The following is a 24,611-nucleotide window of genomic DNA, read 5'->3' on the forward strand; positions in this document are numbered from 1 at the left end:
TATTGCATTTCCAGCAAGAAGAAAAAGGATGGAGGCAGCCAGGAATGGAAGTGCCTGACTCCTGTGCGGAGGTCACAGCGTATTCATCAGTCGGCAGTTCAATATCCAGAAGTAGTACAGGAACATGACACTGTGGTGGCCTCTCTGGATGAGCTCCTGGACATGGCCGACACAGACGCTTACCTGTATGTGAGGAATGAAGCTCTGCCAAGAGAGGCAGATCACACCATCCTTAGTATGGTGAAGCAGGACAGTTCAGAATGTCAAATTGAAAAGCCAGTGTGATATAAATAAACTATTGATAATGTCAAGGTTACCCAAAAGTAATGGAGCGCGGCGATCTCCGAACAAGACTTTTTTTTTATGTACACCTATAATCTGAAATGTGATCCAGCTTCAAGTAATGTAATGTACATACTACATGCTGAGTAAAAAGAAAAGGTAAAATGCCATGTATATTTACATCATAAATATACCTCACCCAGACAAAGGTCAGCTCTAAAATTTTCACCTTTTTTCAGTGTCCTAAGTGGTGGTGGCTTTATGTAAAGTCACTATTTGAGGAGAAAGGTCTTGTTACTTTAAAATGCATGAGATCATTTAAAGCCATGGGATCATTTAACCACTTAAGCCCCAGAGGATTTGGCTGCTCAAAGACCAGGGCCTATTTTGCGATTCGGCACTGCGTGACTTTGACGGACAATTGCGCGGTCGTGCGACAATGTACCCAAATTAAATTGATGTCCTTTTTCCCACAAACAGAGCTTTCTTTTGGTGGTATTTGATCACCTGTGCGATTTTTTTTTTTTTTTTTTTTTTTTTTTTTTTTTACTTTTTGTGCTATAAACAAAAAAAAGAGCGACAATTTTGAAAAAATAGCAATATTTTTCACATTTTTTATATATATATATATATATATATATATATATATATGAAATTCTCAAAAAAAAATTAAAAAATTTAACATTTTAGGCCAATTTGTTTTCTGCTACATATTTTTGGTAAAAAAAATCGCAGTAAGCGGATTTTGATTGGTTTGCGCAAAAGTTATTGCGTTTACTAACTACGGGAAAGATTTACGTCATTTTTGTTTTTTTTTAACTAGTAATGGCGGCAATCTGCGTTTTTTTTTTTTTTTGCAGGACTGTGACATTGACAGATCGGACCCCTGACTGACATTTTTGGGAGTACCAGTGACACTACAGTAATCAGCGCTATAAATATGCACTGTTACTGTAAAAATGACACTGGCAGGGAAGGGGTTAACTTAGTGATTAAGGGGTTAAGTGTCTCCCTAGGGGCGTGATTCTAACTTTCAAGGGGCTTGGCTTGTGATGTAACCACAGAGACATACAATCCTACATTGTAGGATCGCATAGTCTCTGCAGTTACACCAGGGAGAATGACAGGCGGCTTTGTTTACATTAGCCACCTGCCTTTCTCCCTCTCCAGCAGGAGATCGCGAGTGACCGGCGGACATCGGAGCCGCGGTCACTCGTGCGGCAATGTCAGGGAACGGGCGGGAGCGCGCCTCCGGCGGCGCGTGCTCACCCCCTAAAGGCTTGTGGGCGAATGACGTACCGGTACGTCACTTTGCCCAGGAGGCGCTGACCGCCGCAGTATATGTACTTGCAGCGGTCGGCAAGTGGTTAAAGCCAATGTGTAGTGCACTGGGAAGTCACTTCCATCTCAGAATCACAGGCAGCAGGCTCTGTGCCAGAGCATTGACCAACAACTCTCTTCTTGTCAATGTTGCATATGTCCAGAAGGCCGATTAACTTTGTTCAAATAGAAGTATATAGGCACTATGCACCTGATGAACAAAAGATATATTTGATATATGCTGTCTGTTCAGATAATGTGTAAAATATTATAATAACACGTACTATAAATTTAGTGATGCATCTGAATTGCAGAACTGCTATGGTGCATGCAATCTTGTGGCCACCCACAGAATTTATCACTTGTAGAGGTGTGCAAGGAGCCAAGCCAGCTGTATGCACTTCAGTAGTGCATATATTCATATACTGTGTGCATTTTAGGGTTGATGGAATAAACCCTAAGTCTTCGCTGCAGTATTTACAGTATTAAAGCTATAAAAAGCGCTGCGCAACTGTCTGATATGAACCATATTCATGGTGCGGGTTGACCTCTGTCCTAGGAGGGGAAATTTTAATATAACGTTGAAAAGTTTAATGAATTGCGAGCTGGAAAAATCAAGGAAATATGACTTGTAGGAGAAATGCTGTATCCCCAGTATGGTTCTAGTAGCATGCCATCCATCCATGACAGCTAGAGCCTACTTCGATAAGGAATCTCGCTTTATATCTATATACTTTTAGGCTCATTTCGGAATCTAATGGTATGTTCTGTCTAAACCTGTTCCATTGGTGTAGGGTGTGCACTGCATGTTATATATGGCATTGCTTGGTCACTATTATAAACTTGTTCTCTGTAAGCATTGTTCAAACTAATGACCTAAAATCCATACATAAAGCAGAATATACTATATAGCGCAAAATGTTACTCTCCCTTAAGTCTCTGTGTAATTAGACTTTACAGAGGGGTCAGAAACAATAACCAGATATCCTTCTGGGAGACTTCTTTATTTTGCCATTCAGTAGAAGCCCTTTATACGTGGTTTCTACGTATGACACCTTTTTTTTCTTCAAGATATTGGAGAAATCAAATTATTTATGTATTTTGCACTTAGTTTTTTTTTTTTTTTTTTAACCTTACTGGAGGTATTTTTGAAGATGCTTTTCAGTGTTTTTAAAGAGAAGTATTAAAGTATATACTTTTATGTGTGAGCATATCTGAAAAATGATATCAAACCACTTAACTTGCAAGACTTGGAGTTTACATTACTATTCAGGGTGGAACATGTTGTTTTTTATAAATGGGACAATAAAGCATTTTGAGTAAATATCAACTGACTCCAATTTTTAATAAAAGTTTATTGACAATTCAAAAAAATGTGAACAAATCTAATGCCAAAATATAAAAATGGAAACATTATAAAGGCAGTTCTAAGTTCAGACATTACATAGAAGGTATGTACCATCGCAACCAGTATGTTGACACAGATAATTTAAAATAGATTCATGAATGCATAGCATGTCCCATACCCTTGCTACTTTGTTTCCTATTCATATTACTGGCTGGATCATCTCATGATTTATACTGAGGAGCGGCAGGATTTTTTTCTTTTTAAAGTATACACCAGCACCAGAGTGGACTTGGCTTACATCATATGGACTATACAGTTTATGGATTTATTAAAGTGTTTATAAACCCAGGACCCTGCATTCACTATATCTGGTCTTCCACAGAACATGGGAATTCATATTTTTTTTTTTTTTTTTTTAGTAAATAAATTGCTAAATACCTTTTCTCATCCGCAGCATATAGCAGTCTTAGGACTTCTGTCAGTGTCTGGTTAAAGCTTGTAGGAGGAGTTCTCATTCTACTGTGACTGACCTATGAGGCTAGCCACACACCGCAACAGGATACCAATCATAAGCTTTATTGTAGTAAAGACAGTCACAGGAATTCACAGATAAGTTAACGCGTTTCACACATCTTGTGCTTAATCCACTTTATCATCAATAGTTATGAGTAAGCACAAGATTTATGAAACACGGTAACCTTATCTGTGGATTCCTGTGACTGTATCTGTCTTCACTACACTAAAGAAGTTTATTATTGGTATCCTGTTGCAGTGTGTGGCTGCCTACTTCGAGTTTCATTTTCTGTCACAGTCTCAAGTTGGGTCAGCACCCATGGGGTTACCTGCTGTGAGATCTTCTTTTCTCATCTGGAGATTACTTCTCCTGCCTGTCCTATTAGGCTGCAGGACACCGCCCTCTGTCTGGACAGTGCTGATTGGCCCCATGCTGATCACATGCACCCTCCCAAGAAAAAAACTCCCTAGCCATGCACACCAAACTGAGCATGTGCAGAGTGCCTCCAAAGGCTTTTTTATCAGGGATGGATTGGGGACAATGGAAGATGGGGAGGATCAGAGAAGACAGGATAAAACAGCTTTTGTACACAATGTTGATTAACCCCTTAGGTTCCACTGTGAGGTATAACAAGCATGCTTTACTGCATATAACAGTTTAACTGAGCTCTGAATGAATTGCCTATGTGCCGTTTCTGTACATAGAACATATTTTTGGTCTCATTATTGCCAGGCCTGTTCAACATAAAGGATAAAGTATTAAAGGTAAACTTAATGATCAGGAAATTAGCAATTGCAGAAAGAGATGCACCAATGACAACCACCTGTCTTTCTCAGGAAAGGTGTCCCTTAGGCCCAAGCGCAGCCCATCGTGACCCATGCCGTTACACTTGCTTATCACATCAAACTGCCTGTGCATAGAGTCTGTGTGGCTAGCTCTTTATTTCTGCCTCTAGAAACGGCCCTGGTGACAAGCTACCTACATGAAATGGAAATAGGGCAGTGTGTAGAACCCGGGATAACATTTCTCAGTGGAGAGTGCATTCATCCTTTATAAACAAAGGATTCCTCAGGAACCTGTACAGGAAATGCGTTTAGAAACATCATACTGTATATAGTACTGATTTCCAATATGTAATTTGTCAAAGGTATAGAAATGACTTGAATAGTGACGGTGAACACTGCAATACCATCAAGGGTAGTCTACCTATCCATACACTAGAACACAATATGCTTTTATTAGTCTTCAAACATTAAAAAAAGGTTACAAATAAAAATCCTAGATAAACATAACTACCTGTATTGAAAGGTTATAAACAATACATTAAATATTTGTAGCTTTGGTCAGTTTGAAAAGAACAATAGACTATATGTACTTCCCTTTATCAGCAAGTATCACAGCCCTGGTCAAGTGTACTAATCACGTAGGGATTGAAGTCATTGTAGTTTACTCACTGGCGATTACTTGGGCAGAGTTGTATCGTAGTTTATCACTGCCTATCAACTAGGGAGTGGAATCACTAGCTTTTTATTCACTTTTAGGTTGCATTATCATTTACCTGGATTAGCCAACCAAATGTCCTTGATTGTTTATTTGGTACAAGGGCTGCAAGAAATTACTGAAAAAGCATCAGCTTAGGGTAATTTCCATTTTAAATGTTACACAAAATAAAAATAGACCAAGTTAGTGTGAAATAACAGATATGACATAAATTGACTAAATACTGTTGCAAATTAATTAGGACGATTCTGGCTTCATGTCATTCCCATGCTGACCACCAGAGAGCAGCGTTTCATACCAGTTGCAACCTATTCAAGTGGCTGTCATCTTGAAGTTTTCTAGCCTGTCATGATGTCAGTGCAACTATTGGAGCAGCTTAAATACCATACATAAATGTTTTGCAGAACTAGAAGACTATACTTTATTATGTTGTGTGGCATAGTTCTGGTACACTTGCATAGTGTTAAAGTAAACCTAATCTCTTGACTGTTTTGAATAAGTTGTATAGGTAACCAGTAAAACTTAACAGATCTCTACACAGCTTAATATAGCATGGACATCATTAATGCAGGAAATGGCTATGCTAATTCTTAATAATGTTAAAACAATGCACACCTCCCTCTGCAATTCTGTGTCCACTCAGTTACGTTAGTAAAGCATGACGAATGGTGGCTTTTTCTCTGGTTCATTTTTTATTGCAGGAGAGTCCTCAAGACTTAACCTGGCAGTGTTCACCAGCTTGACCCAGTCTTCTTGATCCTGTAAAGAGAAAAAAGACAATTTATTTTACTAGTTGGTCCCTGCTAAATCTATATAAAAAAAAAAAGCGGGGGGAGTAACGCCAGTCAAAACCTTCCTTAATTTTGGATAAAGTGCATAAGGGTTGTTATGCCTCTGCTGGGAAAACTAACCCATATCCTGATAAAGGTTCTCTCTGGGGAAAATGTAAAGGTAACTTTTGCAATGGGACACATGATTTTAAAAAACATAGAAACTGGGAAGATTTCCTGTTAGCGGGGACAAAGGGAGGTTAATTTCCACATAGACACAGAAATAAATACCTGAAGGGTTTCTAAGCCCTCTTCACTTTATCCAAAACTGCTTACGTGAACATTGGCCCTTTCTATTTGGATGGTTGGATCGGCTGATGGATCTATGGTGGAAGGGGATTGTATCAGCCAGCTATGTATAGGGCTGTCTGGTTGCAGAATAGGAGGGTAGCTGTTTATATTGTCCAGAGGTGTGCACCCTAGTCATTTGAAATCCTATGTTAGTTCTTGTATAACATTTTTCTTATTTGTACATCACAGGAGAGTTAATTCTTAGATTGTGTTATGCTCCACCTCCAGATATGTGGACACTGGCAAATGGCAAATCTTGACACTGCCCAGTATAACCTCCATATTTTTTGGTAGTGTCTATAGGTGAAAGACATGTCTGTCTCTCTCTCTCTCTCCCTGATCTAGTATCTTTATGCTCAAATTTTTTTGCTGAGCCTCGGAGCACTATAGCCGTTCTAGTTTTCTGGAATTGTTGCTCTGAATGGCTATATCCCAGAGGACTTGGACTACAGTGGGAAGAGCATGTAATCAAAGTGCCTTTTTCTCTTCCCTTTGTTGACGAACACAGCTCCTGATCTTCTTGATCATTGGGTTATACTGCCCCCTACAAGAGTAGGACACTAGGTAGAAAAAGAACTTGACTACACCTATGGGCAGTCCCAGGAGGTATACTCCCTCTCTGCTATAGTTTTTTTTTTTTTTTTTCTGCCTAGTCAGGAGTAAGGACCTCGTTCTGCTACTTGGATCTTTGGTTCTGGCAATTTTTTTTTTTCTTTGTAGATAGATTTTTTTTTCTCTTACGTCCTCCGACAGTCGCCGCTGCCTCTAAGTCATCACTATTGGGTATTGACTTCCGCTCCGCAGGAGTAGCTAGGCATTAGACTTAGTCAAAAAGAACAAAGGCATTTGCATATGCACACCCATGGGGGCTGTCCCACTAGGTCAATACCCCCCTGCAGTGACCACTCCCAACTCAGTTTCTTTCTGCCTAGCGTCAGCGGTAGTTAGGCTTCCCTGTGCTGGGGCTACAGTCTCAGCCTATATAATCTCTTTTCTTTGAAAATGTCAGTTTTTTTCTTACTTTACTAGCTGTTTATTTTGTCAGCTTAGTGTTTAGTCGACTCTTCCTAAGAAGATGGATTCATGCGGTGCTGGGATTCGGACTGACCGCCCTGGTTCTCCAGAGCAGAGGGTCAGATGGACCCCCAGCCCGCCATCGAGCGTTCAGCCATGGTTCGCCCTGGCATTATGAACGACCCATCGCCTGGGGTGCAGCCGTGAGGTGGCTACCTCACTGGATACATCTGCGATGCTGCAGTGTAATGTCCCTGGCTAACGGCACTCCCTGTCAGATGAGGACAGCGGCTTTCCGTTCTGAGAGGCTCCCCACGCCGTCTGGTACAGGTAAGTACTTCTGTGTGGGACCTCTGCGGGGCTCTGCAGTCTATCTCTCTCACCCTTCTGTATTGTCATTTCTGGCTCAGTTTTTCTTCTCCTGTTTGGGGGTCTTTTGTCACTGTACCTGTAGCTGTGGGCTGCACACTCCGCAGCGGTTTTAAAGGGGCAGTACCAAATTTATTGCACTGATGTTTCATCTTGGGCAATGGATTCTCAGGACAGCAAATTCCCCCCAGCTCTGGTGGGGGTCCCCGGTTCTCCTGTGGCCCCTCTGAAACCTGATTTGGCCGCTGTAGTGGCGACCTTGGTGTCCAATATGGAGGTGCTGATGGCTGAACGTGCTGCTAGGAAGAGGCCCAGATTGTCTCTCTCCTTTGATTCAGATGGTAATATGGCTGCTGCGGCGAGCGTGCCCTTTTCAGGGTCTCGCTCATCCTTAGACCCGCTGGGGTCTGAGGCGGAGGTGGAGAGGGTTGATACTTCCTCCCCGGGGTCGCCTGCAGAGCACGCGACCATGGATGAATTGATTGATTCTGTAAAGGAAACACTACATTTGGAGGATGAGCCCAGTCCTCCGGGCATGGTGTCCTCATTTGGGACACACAGGACCCGCAAGTCGGCGCAGGTTTTTCCCTGTCCCGCTGAGTTTCATTACACTGTTAATGAACTGTGGAGCACTTTAAAACGTCCATTCCTGGTACCTAGTCGGTTCAAATTGCTTTATCCCTTTGCGCAGGCTACGGAATCACGATGGTGTGTGCCTCCACAGGTGGATCACACTGTGGCCGTATTGAACAAGGCTACCTTGGTTTCTTCAGAGTATACCCCGGTTTTTCGGGATCCCACGGACCGGTGGTTGGAGTCTCTAGCCCGCCATTCCTATACGGTGGCAGGCTCGTTGCTCAAACCCATTTTCGCGTCCGTTTTGGTGGCTCAGGCGGTGGCTGATTGGACTAAGGTGCTTTTGGAGCAACCTCGTGTCTGACGCTGTTCCATCTGCCCGGCTGGATATGGTGGATCAAATTCACCAAGGAATCATGTATTTGTGTGATGCGGCCTTAAATGAGGCCCCTTTGGCAGCACGCCTGTCTAGTGTCTCGGTGCTTAACCGGCGACTGATCTGGCTGAAGAGCTGGTCGGCTGACCAGTCCTCGCGGAAAACTGTTGCTGATTTTCCCTATGCTGGTTCTCGCCTTTTTGGCGAGGCGTTGGATACCCTGGTAAAAGGCGTCACAGGGGGCAAGAGCACCATGCTGCCCCAGAACCCGAAGAACAAGTCCTTTCGTGGCAAGCGGGGTTCTGCGTCTCGATCCACTCAGGGGTCCTTTCGTGCCTTTCGGAATCAATTGAAGGGCAAGCCTTTCAAGGGCCAGGGTAGCCAGAAGAAGCCCTGGGCGGGCAAGCAGAAGTGTGGCAATGCTGGCTCGGCGGGTCAATCCGCCTCTGCCTGAAGGGGCACCCTTACCCAATTCCGGGGTGGGGGGATGTTTGCGCGGTTTCCTCCAACCTTGGCTGCTCCGGATTTCGGACAGGTGGGTTCAGGAAATCGTTCGATCAGGATACAAGATCGAATTCCTATCCCGCCCAGGGAACAGATTTTTTGCCTCAAATCTTAATTTGCCTCCTGGGCGTCTGCTAGACCTGCACCAAGCGGTGCAGGACCTTCTTGCTCAAGGGGTGATTGTCCCGGTACCTCATCAGGACAGGTTTCGAGGATTTTATTCAAATCTGTTTACTGTGCCCAGGAAGGAGGGCAAAGTACGTCCTATTCTGGACCTGAAAGCGCTGAACCGATTTGTGTGCGTTCTGAACTGAAGTTCCGAATGGAGTCTCTCCGCTCGGTGGTGGCCTCCCTGAGTCCAGGGGAATTCCTAGCCTCGATAGATCTGAAGGATGCGTATCTGCACATCCCCATTTTCGAGGGTCACCAGAGGTACCTTCGGTTCGCTATAGCGGAGGAACACTATCAGTTTGTGGCGTTACCTTTCGGTCTCACTTCGGGTCCAAGGGTTTTTACCAAGGTGCTGGCACAGGGCATTGCGGTCTTTGGGTACCTAGACGATCTTCTTCTGAGATCGAGTGTCAGCCAGGACTTGCTGCGCGATCTGTCCACCACGGTGCAGATGCTACAGGAGTTCGGATGGACCATCAACGTACAGAAATCGACGTTGTCTCCATCGGTTTGTCCTCCCTATCTGGGAATGATTCTGGACTCTGCTCAGGCAAAGGTGTTCTTGCCGGAGGACAAGCTCCGGACCTTACAGGACGAGCTCAGGTCCCTCAGGGACAATCCGTCCTCGTCACTCAGGACCTGTATGCGGGTTTTGGGGTTGATGGTTTCAGCCTTCGAGGCGATACCCTTTGCTCAGTTTCACACGCGGGCTCTCCAGGCGGAGATCCTGGCCAGGTGGGACAGACTTCCTCAGTCCCTGGATCTGAGTGTCTCATTGAGTCGTCAGACCAGATTGGCTCTTCTGTGGTGGCTCCAGTCCCCGGCGGTCTTGGAGAGCAAGTTCTTCCGTCCGTTGTTGTGGACAGTGATTACCACGGATGCCAGCCTGTCGGGCTGGGGTGGAGTCCTGGGCAACCTGTCTGCCCAGGGCACTTGGTCGGAGGAGGAGTCCTCCCTCCCGATCAATATGCTGGAATTGAGAGCGATAAAACTCTGTCTCTCCCAGTGGTCGGACCGACTTCGGGGCCATCCTGTTCGGGTACAGACGGACAATGCTACCGCGGTGGCTTACATCAACCAAGGGGACACCAGGAGTGCCCGGGCGGCCCGGGAGGTGACCGACATTCTGTTTTGGGGCCGAGACTCATGTCCCGACAATCTCAGCAGTTCACATTCCGGGTGTGGAGAATTGGCAGGCCGACTATCTGAGTCGCCAGACCCTGGACCAGGGGGAATGGTCCCTGCACCTGGAGGTCTTCCAAATGCTGTATGCAAAGTGGGGATCCCCGGACGTGGATCTGTTCGCATCTCGGCTAAACCACAAGGTAGAAAGGTTTGTGGCAAGAACGCGCAATCCTCTGGCAGACGCCTCGGATGCGTTGGTGGCCCCTTGGCATCAGTATCGTCTGATGTATACCTTTTCCTCCGATTCAGTTGTTGTCCAGGTTCCTCCGCAGGTTAGCCTCGGAACCGCACCTGGTGATTCTGGTGGCGCCGGACTGGCCTCGCCGGTCCTGGTACGCCGACGTTGTTCACCTGGCAGTGGCGCCTCCGTGGCGACTGCCAATGCGGGAAGATCTACTGTCTCAGGGACCGATCTTCCATCCTGCTTTACAGTCGCTGGCTTTAACGGCCTGGCTGTTGAGACCCAGGACCTCATCTGGTAAATTCTATTAACGTACCTGGAAAGCTTATTTCGCCTGGTGTGAGTCCAGGGGGTTCTCCCCTCGCTCTTACTCGGTGTCGAGAGTGTTGGCTTTCCTCCAGTCTGGAGTGGACCAGCGCCTGGCGCTGGCCACGGTCAAGGGCCAGGTGTCTGCACTGGCTATTCTTTTCCAACGCCCTGTGGCGTCTCATTCCTTGATTCGCACCTTCATTCAAGGTGTGTGACATTTGGCTCCTCCCAGAAAGGAGCCTTTACCTCCATGGGACTTGAATTTGGTTCTGTCCGTGTTACAGCGTGCGCCCTTTGAAAACATCCGGGAGATATTGTTGCCTCTGCTGTCTAAGAAGGTGGCCTTTTTAGTGGCGATCACTTCGGCTCACAGAATGTCGGAGCTGGCGGCGTTGTCTTGCCGCTCTCCTTACTTGATAATTCCCAAGGATAAGGTGGTCTTGCGACCACACCTGTATTTTCTTCCTAAGGTGATCTCTGAGTTCCACCTGAATGAGGACATTGTCCTGCCTTCGCTTTGTACGAAGCCTAAGCATCCTAAGGAGATTGCTTTGCATTCCTTGGATGTTGTCAGGGCGATCAGGGTTTACCTGTTGTCTACGGAATCCTTCCGGAAGACGGATTCCCTGAGGGACCTCGGAAGGGCATGGCTGCGTCTGCAGCAACCATTGCCAAATGGATCAGACAGACCATTGAACAGTCTTATGCCCTGAAGGAACGGGTTCCGCCCTTTCCTGTTAAGGCATACTCTACCAGATCTGTGAGTGCGTCCTGGGCCTATTGGCATTGTGCCTCGTGGTCCAGGTGTGCAAGGCTGCAACTTGGTCGTCGGTGCACACTTTTTCCAAATTCTACAAGGTAGATGTTCTGGCATCAGCTGATGCCTCCTTTGGCCGCAAAGTTCTCAGTGCGGCAGTGCCATAAGGACCCTTGTTTTTTTATGGGTCCCTGGCTGTTGGTATTTGCTTTCCTGGGCTGTTGCTCCTGTTGAGCATTGTTTTCTGTTGCCCAGAAGGTTCTCTTACTGTGCGTGTAAGGTTCCTTTCTCTGATGTGGGTACTGCGTTGTCTTTTCTACGGTTGCGTCTCCCACCCCTCATATCTACACTGCTTTGGGACATCCCAATAGTGATGACTTAGAGGCGGCGGCGTCTTTTGTAAAATCCCTTTCTCGGAGTCCTCCGACAGTCGCTGCCCCCGCCCCTCTTTTGGGGTTGTTGTCTTATTACCTTCTGCTATGCTACTAAACTGAGTTGGGAGTGGTCACTGCAGGGGGGTATTGACCTAGTGGGACAGCCCCCATGGGTGTGTATATGCAAATGCCTTTGTTCTTTTTGGCTAAGTCTTATGCCTAGCTACTCCTGCGGAGCGGAAGTCAATGCCCAATAGTGATGACTTAGAGGCAGCGGCGACTGTCCGTTTTTTTCTCCTTGTGAGAACTGCCGGACTGGGCATTAAGCTGGATAATTCAGATCCAGTGGTCACCCCAGTCTGGCCACCGAGCGTGCGCAGACCTCAGCTCCGCACTAGGTCGGCCGCGACACAGACCCCCAGACGGGGGCTGGCATGCGAGTTAAACGCCTCGCAGGGTCGCATACGACTGGGTCTTGTGTTCCTCCTGGCCGACAGCCCCCCCCCATTTTGATGGTAAGGAGGCTCTGGCTGGAGCGGTGCCCACCTAATTCCTGGTATGGTGAGAGTAGCTTTCCCCCCTGGGGGTTTTTGGGTGGGTCATCTATTCTCCCCCCCCCCCCCTCTATTCCCCTTTCACCTATACTGGGGTTGTATGATGGTCTGGGTGGGACAGGGTGCTGTACTGGCAACGGGGGCAGGAGGGTGCGCCACTGGCGATCGGCTTGCCAGGTGGGGGCTCCTGCCATGGCCCCCCTTCCTGATCTGTGCATTGCCTGGGTCCCTGGGAGCCTCGTGGGGTGGCTATGTTTGTGTAGCTGCAGAGGCCATTTTGAGTTAGTCCAGCATTGAAATCAATGGCAGCCATTACTGTGGAGCCTTCTGGGTGGCGATTGCAGCTGTGGGAGCCACTCCCTATCCCATGGTGCTAATTCCTGGGCCTCTTTCCTTCCTAGACACCGCACATGGAGTGCTTTGATCCTGGTGCTGCCGGTGATAAGTCTGGTGGGGTCCTCTCCCTCGCTGCTGCAGGATTGTGGGGTGCTCTGTTGCTGGCGACTGGGTGGTGTTACCAACGTGGTGGGGGTGTCTCTTAGTGTCTTTTTACACTTTAGTGGGGTACCCTTATTCCTCATGGAGTCTTAGGAGCACATTTCCCCTCCTGACCCCCTCTCAGAACCTGCAGGGCCCTCCAGGTCCCAACCATCCGTTGATGCACTGGAGTCCTTGTGTCCCGAGTGGAGGTGGCTTTTGGGCGGCAGGGTAGTAAAAAGTGCCCCCCTCCTTCCCCTGCTTCATCTATCTCCTCGGATCCTTAATCTAATCTGGGCGCCATGGACGGGGCCGGCCCTGAGGGGTCTGTTGCCACTTGCCTTGAGTTTTTAGATGGTGAGGATGATTGCTTCACTCCTGTAGCCGCGCACCAAAAAGGCGCTGGTAGATGCACTGTGCGGAAGACTTTAAAAATGGTGGAAGCAGCTGCAGGCACTGGTTCCTTTTGGCACTCACAAGCTGTCTAGAGCGGCAAAGGTGTTTCCGTTTCCTTCCTATTTTGACAGGTTTGTCGCAAAAGAGTGGGAATGTCCAAAACATCCCTTTGTGGTCACTAAGCGATTTCGCAATGAGGTACCCCTTTGAAGAATCCCTCCTTAAGAAGTGGACTGTTCCACTGGTGGTGGATCCCCTGGTTTTCAGGTTGAATAAGGGAACCATGATTCCGGTAGAAGAATTGCCGGCTTTTAAGGATCTGGCTGACAAAGGCGGAGGCTGTGGCCCGCAGTATGTTCACTGTGGCTGGCTTGACACTCAGACCGATCTTCACCATAGCCCTGGTGTCACAAACACTGACTGAGATGGCTAAGCTTTATATCGTGACCTGGAGGGTGAGCAGCTCCCCCCTGCCTTTGCTGAGCTGGTGGACCAGTTGGTCCAGGGGCTACAGTTTATCTGTGATTCCTCTTTGGATGTGGTGGTTCTTAAGTGTGTTTTGTGGCTAAAATATTGGTCTGCTGACCAGACCTCTAAAAAAAAAAAAACCTTAACTGATCTTACTTTTCAAGGGGATCGCCTGTTTGGAGCTACCCTGGATGACATTGAGTCTCACGGGGGAAAAGCATCTTTCTTCCGCAGGCTAGTAAGGGTAAGGAACCTCTTCGCAAACGTGGCCCATCCTTCTCGGCTCACAGGAAGTTTTTTCATCCCTCAAGGTCGGCTGACAAGAGTTCAAAGCCTTTCAAGACCTCTTCGGGAGGATCCAAGCGACCTTGGTCTGGCAAGTCCAAAGCGGGTTTCTCCAGACCCGCAGACAAGGCCCCTTCTGCATGAATGTGCGCCCTCACCTGTTCCTGGGGTGGGGGGATGGCTTTGCTGGTTTACGGGCCTGTGGAACTCCTTGGTGCCACAAATGGGTCCACAAAGTGATACGGTGCGGCTACAAGATCGAGTTTCGTTCTTACCCTCTGGAAAGGTTCTTTCCTTCCAATGTACATCTGTCCCTGGACCGATTGCAAGCCCTCTTTGGGGCGGTGCAAGACCTGTTGCTCCAAGGGGTGATTGTTCCGGTTCCATCTTCGGAACTTTTTCAGGGGTTTTGTTTAAACCTGTTCACAGTCCCGAAGAAAGAAGGCAAGGTGCATCCTATTCTGGATCTCAAGGCCCTGAACTACTTTGTGCAGGTACAGAAGTTGAGAATGGAATCTATTCGTGCAGTGATGGCATCCCTGCATCAAGGTGATTTCCTTGCCTCAATCGACATCAATGATGCTTACTTACAGTACATATTCCAATATGTGTCCTGTTACTAACGATTCCTCCACTTTGCCGTGGTAAAGGAGCCTTATTAGTTTGTGGCGTTACTTTTTAGTTTCACCTCTGCTTCTCAGATTTTCACAAAGATGTTGGCCACGGTGCTGGCATTGTTACATCAGGGAGGGATCGCAGTACTGGGCTACCTGGACGACCTTCTCTTGCAAGCAGAGTCTCCTACTGCTCTGATGGACAATGTAGACATCACTATATGCACTTGGAGTTTGGCTGGCTTCTGAGTTATCAGAAGTCTGCTCTGGTTCCTTCCATAAAACTGGACTATCTGGGCCTGACTCTGAACTTGGCTCTAGCCAGAGTGTTCCTTCCTCTGGACAAACTCCTGAAGTTGCATGCTGCGATTCATCTTTTGCTGTCCAGTAGGTGGTCGTCCCTCCAGACTTGGGTGTTGGGGCTTGATGGTTTCTACCTTCAAGGTGGTCCCATTTGCACAGTTCCATACAAGGTCCTTGGAAATGGAGATCTTGGCCAAATGGGACAAGTGTCTGAAGTCTCTGGACAATAAAATCCGTCTGAGCCCAAAAACAAAATGGTCTCTGGATCTGGTGGCTTCGTTCTCAAGCTCTTCGCCAGGGAAAATCTTTTCTCCCCCTGTATTGGACAGTGGTTACCACTGTCTGTCCAGGTGGGGAGGTGTCCTGGGTCAGAACTCGGCTCAGGGATTTTGGACACAGGAAGAGTCCAGACTCCCGAATTAATGTCCTGGAACTCTGAGCGATCAGGCTGTGCCTGAATCACTGGACGGATTGCCTTCAGGAGTATCCAGTGCAAATCCAGTCAGACAAACCACGGTCGTGGCTTATGTCATCACCAGGGTGGAACAAGAAGTGTATTGGCAGCTCTGGAGGTAGCCGGAATTCTTCGGTGGGCAGAACATTTTGTTCCGGCCCTCTTTGCCGTACACATTCCAGGGGTGGAAAATTGGCAGGCGGATTATGTCAGTCAGCAGGCATAGAACCAAGGGTAGTGGTCCTATCATCCGGAGGTGTTTCATTAGCTGTGTCACCAGTGGGGGACCCCCCCAGGTGGATCTGTTGGCGTCTCAGCTCAAAAGGAAGGTGCAAAGGTTTGTGGCACGGGATCTGCTAGCGGACGCCACAGACGCGCTGGTGGGGCCAGTATCATCTGATTTTACGCCTTCCCTCCTCTCAAGCTTCTGCCGAGACTCTTGCGCAGGATTGAGGCGGAAGGAATTTTAGCGGCTCCGGATTGGCCTCGCCGGTCTTGGTACGCCGACCTGCTGCAGCCGGTCGCCAATGCCCCTTGGAGATTACCTCTCAGGGAGGATCTGCTGTCTCAAGGGTCAATCTTCCCTCCTGCTTTACAGTCGCTGGCTTTGATGGCTTGGCTGTGGAGAAAACCAAGTGCTGAAGGATAGAGGTTTGTCTAGGTCGGTTATTCCTACACTACTAAAAGCTAGGAAGTCTACTTCTAGGAAGACCTACCATCATACGTGGAAAGCGTACATTTCGTGGTGTGAGTCACTTGGTGTTCACCCTTGCTCTTTTTCGGTGGCTCAGATCTTGACCTTCCTTCAATAGGGGGTTGAGCAGAAATTAGCCTTGTTGCTCACTTCCATCTAGGGGACTTCCCTGTCTCTGTGGATATCAAGGATTCCTATCGCTGCATCCCTATATTTCTACATCACCAGTGCTACCCTGCATCTTGTAGTGGGGGTTGGGAACAACATTTTCAGTTTGTGGCTCTGTCTTTCAGCATCACCATGTGTATTCATGAAGGTGCTCTCCTGTGAGGTATGATTAGGAAAACAGGATTTTGTCATAGCAAGCTGGTACAAAATTATTTACTTCACTATATAGATGGATAGAATTTCAATCTAAAATTCAAGGAAAATTCATACAAAAATTCTCAACATTCAAATGCCATTCAACGAGTTAATTTACTTTTACTATTTGATTTTGGAATTAATGGACTGATCGAAAACCACATACACTGTTAGAAATTCGTTTGTTTTGAGAAAAAATGTCTGATTTCTTTTCACTGCGGTTAAAAATAAACGTCAATTTGACCCACTAATGATTACAAAAATGAACGAACAAGCCCGTGAGTGGATTAAGCCTGCTTTTTGTTACACAATCAAAACCTGTGGCTTTGTGTAACGTTACAACCCTAGGCACTGTGCAGGCCATCTGCCAGCATCCTAGCAACTTGACGTCATTGGTTGATAAGGACATTGAGTACCAGACCAGCATCCTTGTCTGTGTCTGACATCCCCCCGCCCCTCTCTCAGCACTGGGACCCCCCGCCCCTTTCGCAGCACTGGGATCCATGTTAGCTGCATGGGGAAGAGAAACGGAGGAAGAAGAAATGCTGGAACAGTATCATATATATGTCAGTACCAGTGTACGAAAGTGTATTTGCTTTGAAAGAATAAATTACCTCTAATATTGGGTGTTCTATGTGTATAGATGCTGCTGTAATATGTAAAACTATTAGCTTTGTTTTTTATTTTTTAGAATGAGGTGCCTTGAGATCATCCATCATTTTAAAGGGGGCCTTGACTGGAAAAAGGTTAACAAAATAGTAATAGCTTATGAATTATTTCATACATTCAGTACATCACCTGGCAACTTGGATTTTTTTTTTTTTTTAAACTTTTTGTGACGTGTACACTTCATTCATAGCAATGTACAGCAGCACAAAGCGATACATTGCCATGCGATTTGGCAATGTGCGCTACAAAAAAAAAAGAAATCGGCATGTCTGCATTTTATCACTGCACGCTGCAGCATAGCCCTAGGCTGTGTTGCAGTGTGAATGGGACACACAGGAAACCATTGTATCCTGTGTGTCCTTGCGGTGACAGATGTTTTACCATGTGGCAAAAACGCCTGTCACCACAGTATGTGTAAATTCACCCTCGCTCCTCTGTAATGTACTCCAAGGGATTTTACTGGTAAGTCAAAAGTCCTGTTTTTGGAAGCTAAGAATTCTTCAGAGGAAATGGCTGAGCTTCCCAAACAGAAACCAATACTTTTTTGTGCTTCTGAAGCTATGCACAAGAAAGTGATAACTGAAAAGTAACCACTTTAGCCCCGCTCACATGGAGGCTACTGCGGCAAAGTGCCGCGATCCCGTCCAGCGACGTAGACCTACGTCGCTGGACTCCGCCCCTTGTGGGCGGCGCTCGCGCGCCGCCGGAGGCTCGCTCCCACTGTGTTCATTCACAGCGGGAGACGGGCCAGGGGAGGAGCAGCGGCGAATGCCGCTGCTCTGCCCCGATCGTCGGGGATCGAGTCTGGAGATCCGCCCGCTCCATAGTGACAGGGACTAACAGATCGGAGTGTTCAGCATAGCTGGACATCCGATCTGTCCTTCTGTCACACAGTCACCTCCCCCCCACACGTCAGTAAGCACCAGGCATACATTAACCCCTCCCTTTCCAATAAAATTAACCCCTTCCCTGCCAGTGTCATTTTTACAGTAACAGTGCATATATATAGCACTGATTACTGTAGTAACGTCACTGGTACCCCCAAAAATGTCAGTCAAGGGTCCGATCTGTCCGCCGCAATGTCGCAGTCCCGCAAAAAAAATCGCAGATCACCGCCATTACGCGTTAAACAAAAAACACCAAAAATTACAGAAATCTTTCCCTTAGTTAGTAAACGCAATAACTTTTGCGCAAACCAATCAAAATACGCTTATTGCGATTTTTTTTACTAAACATAGGTAGCAGAAAACAAATTGGCCAAAAATTTAAAAAAAAATTTGATTTTTACATTTTTTTTGGGGGGAATTAACAAAATATTGTTATTTTTTCAAAATAAACGCTCTTTTTTTGTTTATAGCGCAAAAAGTAAAAATAGCACAGGTGATCAAATACCACCAAAAGAAAGCTCTGTTTGTGGGAAAAAAAGGACGTAAATTTAGTTTGGGTACGGCGTCGCACGACCGCGCAATTGTCAGTTAAAGTCGCACAGCGCCGAATCGCAAAAAGTGGCCTGGACGGAAGACAGCAAAATCCTCCGGTGGTAAAGTGGTTAAAAAGATAAATAAAAACACAAACATTCAGTACATCTCGCCAATACGTGCACATTTTCCCATATTTTGTCTCTTTAAATATTCTGCAAGTACAAATAAAATATCTGTCCTGCCAGAAATCCAGTGAACTCCTAGCATGCTGTCAGCCCTGCCTAGGTTTTCCTGCTGGGCTAAAGAAACCCCCCATCTCCATACCAATAGAAAAAGGTGTTCTGTATTCCAGCAGGGAAGAACCCAGACATATACCTACCTTAAACATGTTGTATGCACTATGGGGTATATTTTTACAGTTGCAAACAAATATCATTTACTACCTTTGAAAAACACCAGCTGCAATGTTTGCAACATGTATAAAGGACATTCACAAGTGCCTAAATCTATATAAGTGCTATTATCTATTGTCCCCTACACTCAAAATGTTATCAGTCCCAAAAATGGAGTGGTGTATGCCATCAAATAGGGTAGAATGTGCTGCCCTTTCCTTTATATTTAGTATAAAATGTCCCCAAAAGATGTTTACCCTGTGTGCCCCAAATCAGGTATAGAGGAAAAACGAATAATGCACAATGAGAGTATGACAGTATGACATGATGCATCCAGGTTTTCTATCCTTTCCTTACTACATCTGAGTGGTTAAAAAAAAAAAAAAATCGGATTTGTTTATTTCCCATACACAAGTCATTTCTGGCCCACCCTTTGCAGCTATAACAGTTCAACTCTTCTGGGAAGGCTGTTCAGAAGGTTTAGGAGTGTGTCTATGGCAGTGATGGTGAACCTTGGCACCCCAGATGTTTTGGAACTACACTGCACACTGCGATTTAGTTGAGCATCATGGGAAATTTAGTTCCAAAACATCTGGGGTGCCAAGGTTTGCCATTACTGGTCTCTATGGGAATGTTTGACCATTCTTCCAGAAGCGCATTTGTGAGGCCAGGCACTGATGTTGGTCGAGAAGGCCTGGCTCGCAGTCTCTTCTTTAATTCATCCCAAAGGTTTTCTATCTGGTTGAAGTCAGGACTTGCAGTTGCAGGCCAGTCAAGTTGCTCCACCCAAAACTCACTCATCCATGTCTTTATGGACCTTGCTTTCTGCAGTGGTGCGCAGTCACATTGGAACAGGAAGGGGCCATCCCCAAACTGTTCCCACAAAGTTGGAAGAATGAAATTGTCCAAAATATCTTGGTATGCTGACACCTTAAGAGTTACCTTCACTGGAACTAAGGGGCCAAACCCATCCCCTGAAAATGAACCCCACACCATAACCCCCCCCCCCCCCCCCACCAAATGATTTGGACAAGTGCACAAATATAGTGATATTGGTATCCCATTAAAGACAAACTCTTGCCATAGATATTCCAACTGGTAATATATGGTGACAAATGTCAAGCACTTACATGTTCCCTTTTAATTTGTTTCAGCTGCTGCCCAAGTGCCTTGCTGGTATCTGCACTGTCCACACTTACATAGTCCACTGTGGATTCATGTGGCATCTGTAAAGTATAAATGTGTTAAAGTGCCATTAAACCCAAAATCATGGAAAACTGTCAGTACATGCTATATTACATTTTGTTCATACTCATCCACTAGACGCAGTGATGGTGAACCTTGGCACCCCAGATGTTTTGGAACTACGTTTCCCATGATGCTCATGCACTCTGCAGTGTAGTTGAGCATCATGGGAAATGTAGTTCCAAAACATCTGGGGTGCCAAGGTTCGCCATCACTGCGAGCATTTGTTTTCTTTAGCATGCTCCAGTTTTAGTTCCCTTCTAAGTTGTTGATTTGCTCCTTATCTGAGCAGCCCATGTGACTATAGAGTCCCACATGTGGTCAATGACAGCCCACTCCCTCCCTCCTCCTCCATGTCCTCATATATGCACTATGGGGGTGGGATATAAGATGGTAATTGATGGAGGCGTCACGTCACTGTTAATCCTAGCACACATACACCGTAGACACAGGCTGGAGGAGCGCCAAACAGCCTGTGATTGGCAAAACCACCTCCAGATCTCTTTACAGTGTGAACAAAGTGAAATCTATTGTCAGTCAACTTAAACTCCGGCTACACCACGGTATTATAAAAAAATAAAAAAAATTCTTTAAAAAATAGATTTGTATAAAGCTTTAACCACTTTACGACCAGCCACGTAGACCTACGTCGGCTGACTTTGCGTGGTTGTACCGGGATGATGCCTCATCCTGGTACTGTTTTTTAGAGCCAGCGGTTGGCTTTCCGGCGGTAACGACGGGTGCGGCTCAGGAGCCGCTCGATCGTTACCCCGGCAAGCGGGAGGGAACGTCTCGCCGCCTTCCGCGGCTCTGCCCGGGTCTCACGTCCCACAGGGAGACTTGAGCACCCACGCGGCGCGCCCGCCGGCTGGATGGAGTCCTGATCTAAGCCGGATGCGGCTTTGATCGGGTCTCCGATGACATACCCCTGAGGCAGGGTCCATGACGTCACATCCGGGTTACTCGGCTGCTAAAGGCGGCAGTTTTAAAAAGTGAGTGTATTCAAAAATGCAGTTTTCGGCGTTTTGAATACATGGAAGTGTAGTGGAGGGGTTTGGAGTCTTTTAGACCCTCGATCCCTCCATAAAGAGTACCTGTCACTGCATATTGCTATCAAAAGGGATGTTTACATTGCTTGTGACAGCAATAAAAGTGATCAGATTTTTTATTTTTTTTTAAAAAAAAACCTGTGTTAAAATTTAAAAAAAAATAAAATAAATAGGAAAAAAAAATTTTTAGTTGCCCCCGTCCCGTTAGCTCGCGCACGAAAGAAAACGTATACTGAAGTCGCGCCGCAAATGAAATCGCTGTTCAAACCACACATGTGAGTTATCGCTGCGATTGCCAGAGCGTGAGCAATAATGTAAAAAAAAAGAGCTACACTCTAACTCTAAACTGGTAACCGTTATAAAATTTTAAAGCGCCGCCTATGGAGATTTTTATTGACCGTAGTTTGTCGCCATTCCGCGGTTGTGCTCAATTTTAAACCATAACATGTTGGGTATCTATTTTCTCGGCTTGACATCATCTTTCACAAAATATAAAAAAAAAAATGGGCTAACTTTACTGTTTAGTTTTTTTTAAATGCAGTAAAATGTGATTTTTCTTAATTTTTCCAAAAAAAATGGCGTTTGAAAGATCGCTGCGCAAATACCGCGTGACAAAAAATATTACAACGACCACCATTTTATTCTCCAGAGTCTTTGCTAAAAAAAAATATATATATATATATATAATGTTTGGGGTTTTAGGTAGTTTTCTAGCAAAAAATACTGATTTTAACTTGTAAACAAAAAGTGTCAAAAATAGGCTCGGTCTTAAAGTGGTTAAACACTTTGTTGCTATTAATTATTTACAATAATTATCTGTTCTAAAAAACTTTTTTTGTGTCAGGTGACCTGTACAGAACCCAACCCAGAGTTTAAGGTTCACCAGAAACAAGGTAAGGACGTCCAAAGGATCACACAGGGCGATGATCAGCATCCCAGGTGGCTCAGCAAGAAGAGCTACTGCCAGACACAGCAGAGATCATCAATTCAGATCCCAGTCCTGACAATTAGGCTGACCGTTATTATCGCAGTAAATCTGTATAGCACACCATAAACATATTTCAAATAGCCATGTCCACCTAGAATGTTTATGTAAATGGGGTGAGGATAGGAGTGACACAAGCGGATTTTGCCAACACCACATATCCTGGGGGGAACAAGTTACTGGTAAGTTTTGTAGCCTGCCTGACCAATGATCCCCAGCATTAAGGGGGACCCATATATGTGGGGCCAGAATAGGTGACTGCCTTTTCAAGTCTATGGAGAGCTTTACAATGAAGTTTAGATGAAAAAAATAATATACTGTGTATATATGTATATACATATACACAGTAAACCTTGGATTGAGAGTAACTTGATTTGAGAGCGTTTTGCAAGATAAGCAACATTTTTTTTACAAAGTTTGACTTGATAAACAAGCGATGTCTTGCTATACAAGTAGCATCATGTCACAACTGAGTGTAAAAGAGAAGAGAGGCGCCTCTAAGTGTAGCAATATGGTTACATTTAATGAAGGTACAACATTTAGCAACTCACATGGTTCATAATTTAAAACAGGCACATCTAAGTATGCAGGCATCTGGGGTAAAGCTTTCCACATAGACCATCCTCTGCACCGCCACTCCCTCCACACTGCGCTCCGTGAACACTTCAAGCTTCATTTCAGATCGCTCTGCTGCAGGGTAGTCTTCCCGGGCACGACTGCAGACTGACAGCAGTGAGAGACGGCGGTGAGGAGGACGGTCTAAGTCAGGGATCCTCAAACTACGGCCCTCCAGCTGTTGTGGAACTACACATCCCATGAGGCATTGTAAAACTCTGACATGCACAGACATCACTAGGCATGATAGGAATTGTAGTTCCTGAACAACTGGAGGGCCATAGTTTGAAAACCCTTGCTCTAAGTGGACAGCTTTACCCCGGATGCCTGCATTCTTAAATGCGCCTCTCAATCATCAACGATGTGAGTTGCTAAATGTTGAACCTTCATTAATTGTAACTATATTTCTACACTTAGAGGCGCCTCTCTTCTCTTTTATAATCTGTAGCTCCTGCTGGATTTTGCTTCTAATCCCCTTGTGGAGGCTGCCATTTTTGGATGGACATTTCACGGTTACACAACCTATCACATTGCTATAATCTTTTTATATGGACTATAAATTGAAGGATTTATGAATAAATGGTTGTGGAATAAATCAACTGAGTTTCCAATTTTTATTTTGGGGAAATTTGTTTTGATATAAGAGTGCTTTGGATTACAAACAGGTTTCCGAATTATGCTGGCAATCCAAGGTTTTACTGTACAGTTTATAACGTGATAATCTTGTTTTTTTTTCTCCATCATCATCATACAAAAATACAAGTTCACATATTCAATAGCATATTCTGTGTTTGTGTCTTTAGCCACTTCTCAAATTATATTTAGGCACTCTCCCAGTGGGGGGCCCCAAACAAACAACCAAAATAACTAAAACGCAACATTAAATAAAACCAGATGATATTCCATGCGTCTTTCATGTGGCGTAACACAATGTAAAGGCTTATGTTATGTCAACTCACTGCAGTTTTTCACTTCACTGTTGCCAAAAATTAAAACACTGTCTAAGCACACCCTTTTTAACAGCTGTTTGTACGGGACATTTAAATGAAGGGAAGGCTACAAAGCCTAGATAACTAATTTATAATTGTATTTCGAGGAAATGTGGCACCTGCTATGCTCCGAGGGTCACTATTGTGAAATGTTTCGGTGTAGCAGGGACTCACCAGTACAGGCAATGCACGGAACAAGTAGCTGAAAGGATAGTAGAGGAGGTTCAGGAACGTAGCTGCATACAAATCAGCGTAACGTATCAGCTGGCTGGAGAAGAGCGTCTGCCGGGACCCACTGCGGAACAAGCTGCCTGTCTTCCCATAACACATGTCCATCTCATGAGTAACTCTCTGTGTACACAGTGGTAAGAAGAGTCAGGTAAAGGCCTTGTTTTTCATTTCAATACTTTCAAGACAAATGGTTTAAATTAATTTCAACACCTATAACACCGAATTCATATAGGATTTTTTAATATTGCCAGCTATAATATTTTATTTTGTACATTCCTGTCCTTGATTTAAAATAATGAAAGCTGAATTTCTGCCTTATGCTGCACAGGTGTACAGGCTCCTCTGAATATTTTTTCTCTTCAATGCCTATGGTTAGCCTCTCACAGTGTGCAATAGAAGTTATAGCTGCTAGCTGTAGCACCTCCCACCAGCTGTCATCTGTCTGCATTGCACAAAGACTCAGTGGTGACACCACTGGATCTAAACTAAAGCCTAGTACACACGCA

At 45.6% G+C, this 24,611-nt stretch overlaps 2 protein-coding genes across 2 annotated transcripts in view; one reads left to right on the forward strand and one right to left on the reverse strand.

The window, feature by feature from the left end:
- CKAP2L (cytoskeleton associated protein 2 like) overlaps nt 1-322 on the forward strand; it is a gene marked incomplete at its 5' end in the record, with an annotated part of 112,941 nt that extends 112,619 nt beyond the window's left edge. Inside the window, one exon of the mRNA XM_082253677.1 lies at nt 15-322. Coding sequence (XP_082109803.1) covers nt 15-285 — 271 coding nt within the window. The 3' untranslated portion in view covers nt 286-322. The remainder of the gene's footprint in view (nt 1-14) is intronic.
- A 4,884-nt stretch (nt 323-5,206) lies between these two features.
- The window catches only part of LOC309551979 (cytosolic purine 5'-nucleotidase-like), an 82,223-nt gene continuing 62,818 nt past the window's right edge, over nt 5,207-24,611 (reverse strand). Inside the window, exons 16-18 of the mRNA XM_082252713.1 lie at nt 24,049-24,225; nt 20,122-20,217; nt 5,207-5,723 (exon numbers count right to left, since the gene is read on the reverse strand). Of these exons, the coding sequence (XP_082108839.1) occupies nt 5,613-5,723; nt 20,122-20,217; nt 24,049-24,225 (384 nt within the window). The 3' untranslated portion in view covers nt 5,207-5,612. The remainder of the gene's footprint in view (nt 5,724-20,121; nt 20,218-24,048; nt 24,226-24,611) is intronic.

The sequence above is a fragment of the Pelophylax lessonae genome (genome assembly GCF_965119305.1).
Source record: "Pelophylax lessonae genome assembly, chromosome: 4".
NCBI lineage: Eukaryota > Metazoa > Chordata > Amphibia > Anura > Ranidae > Pelophylax > Pelophylax lessonae.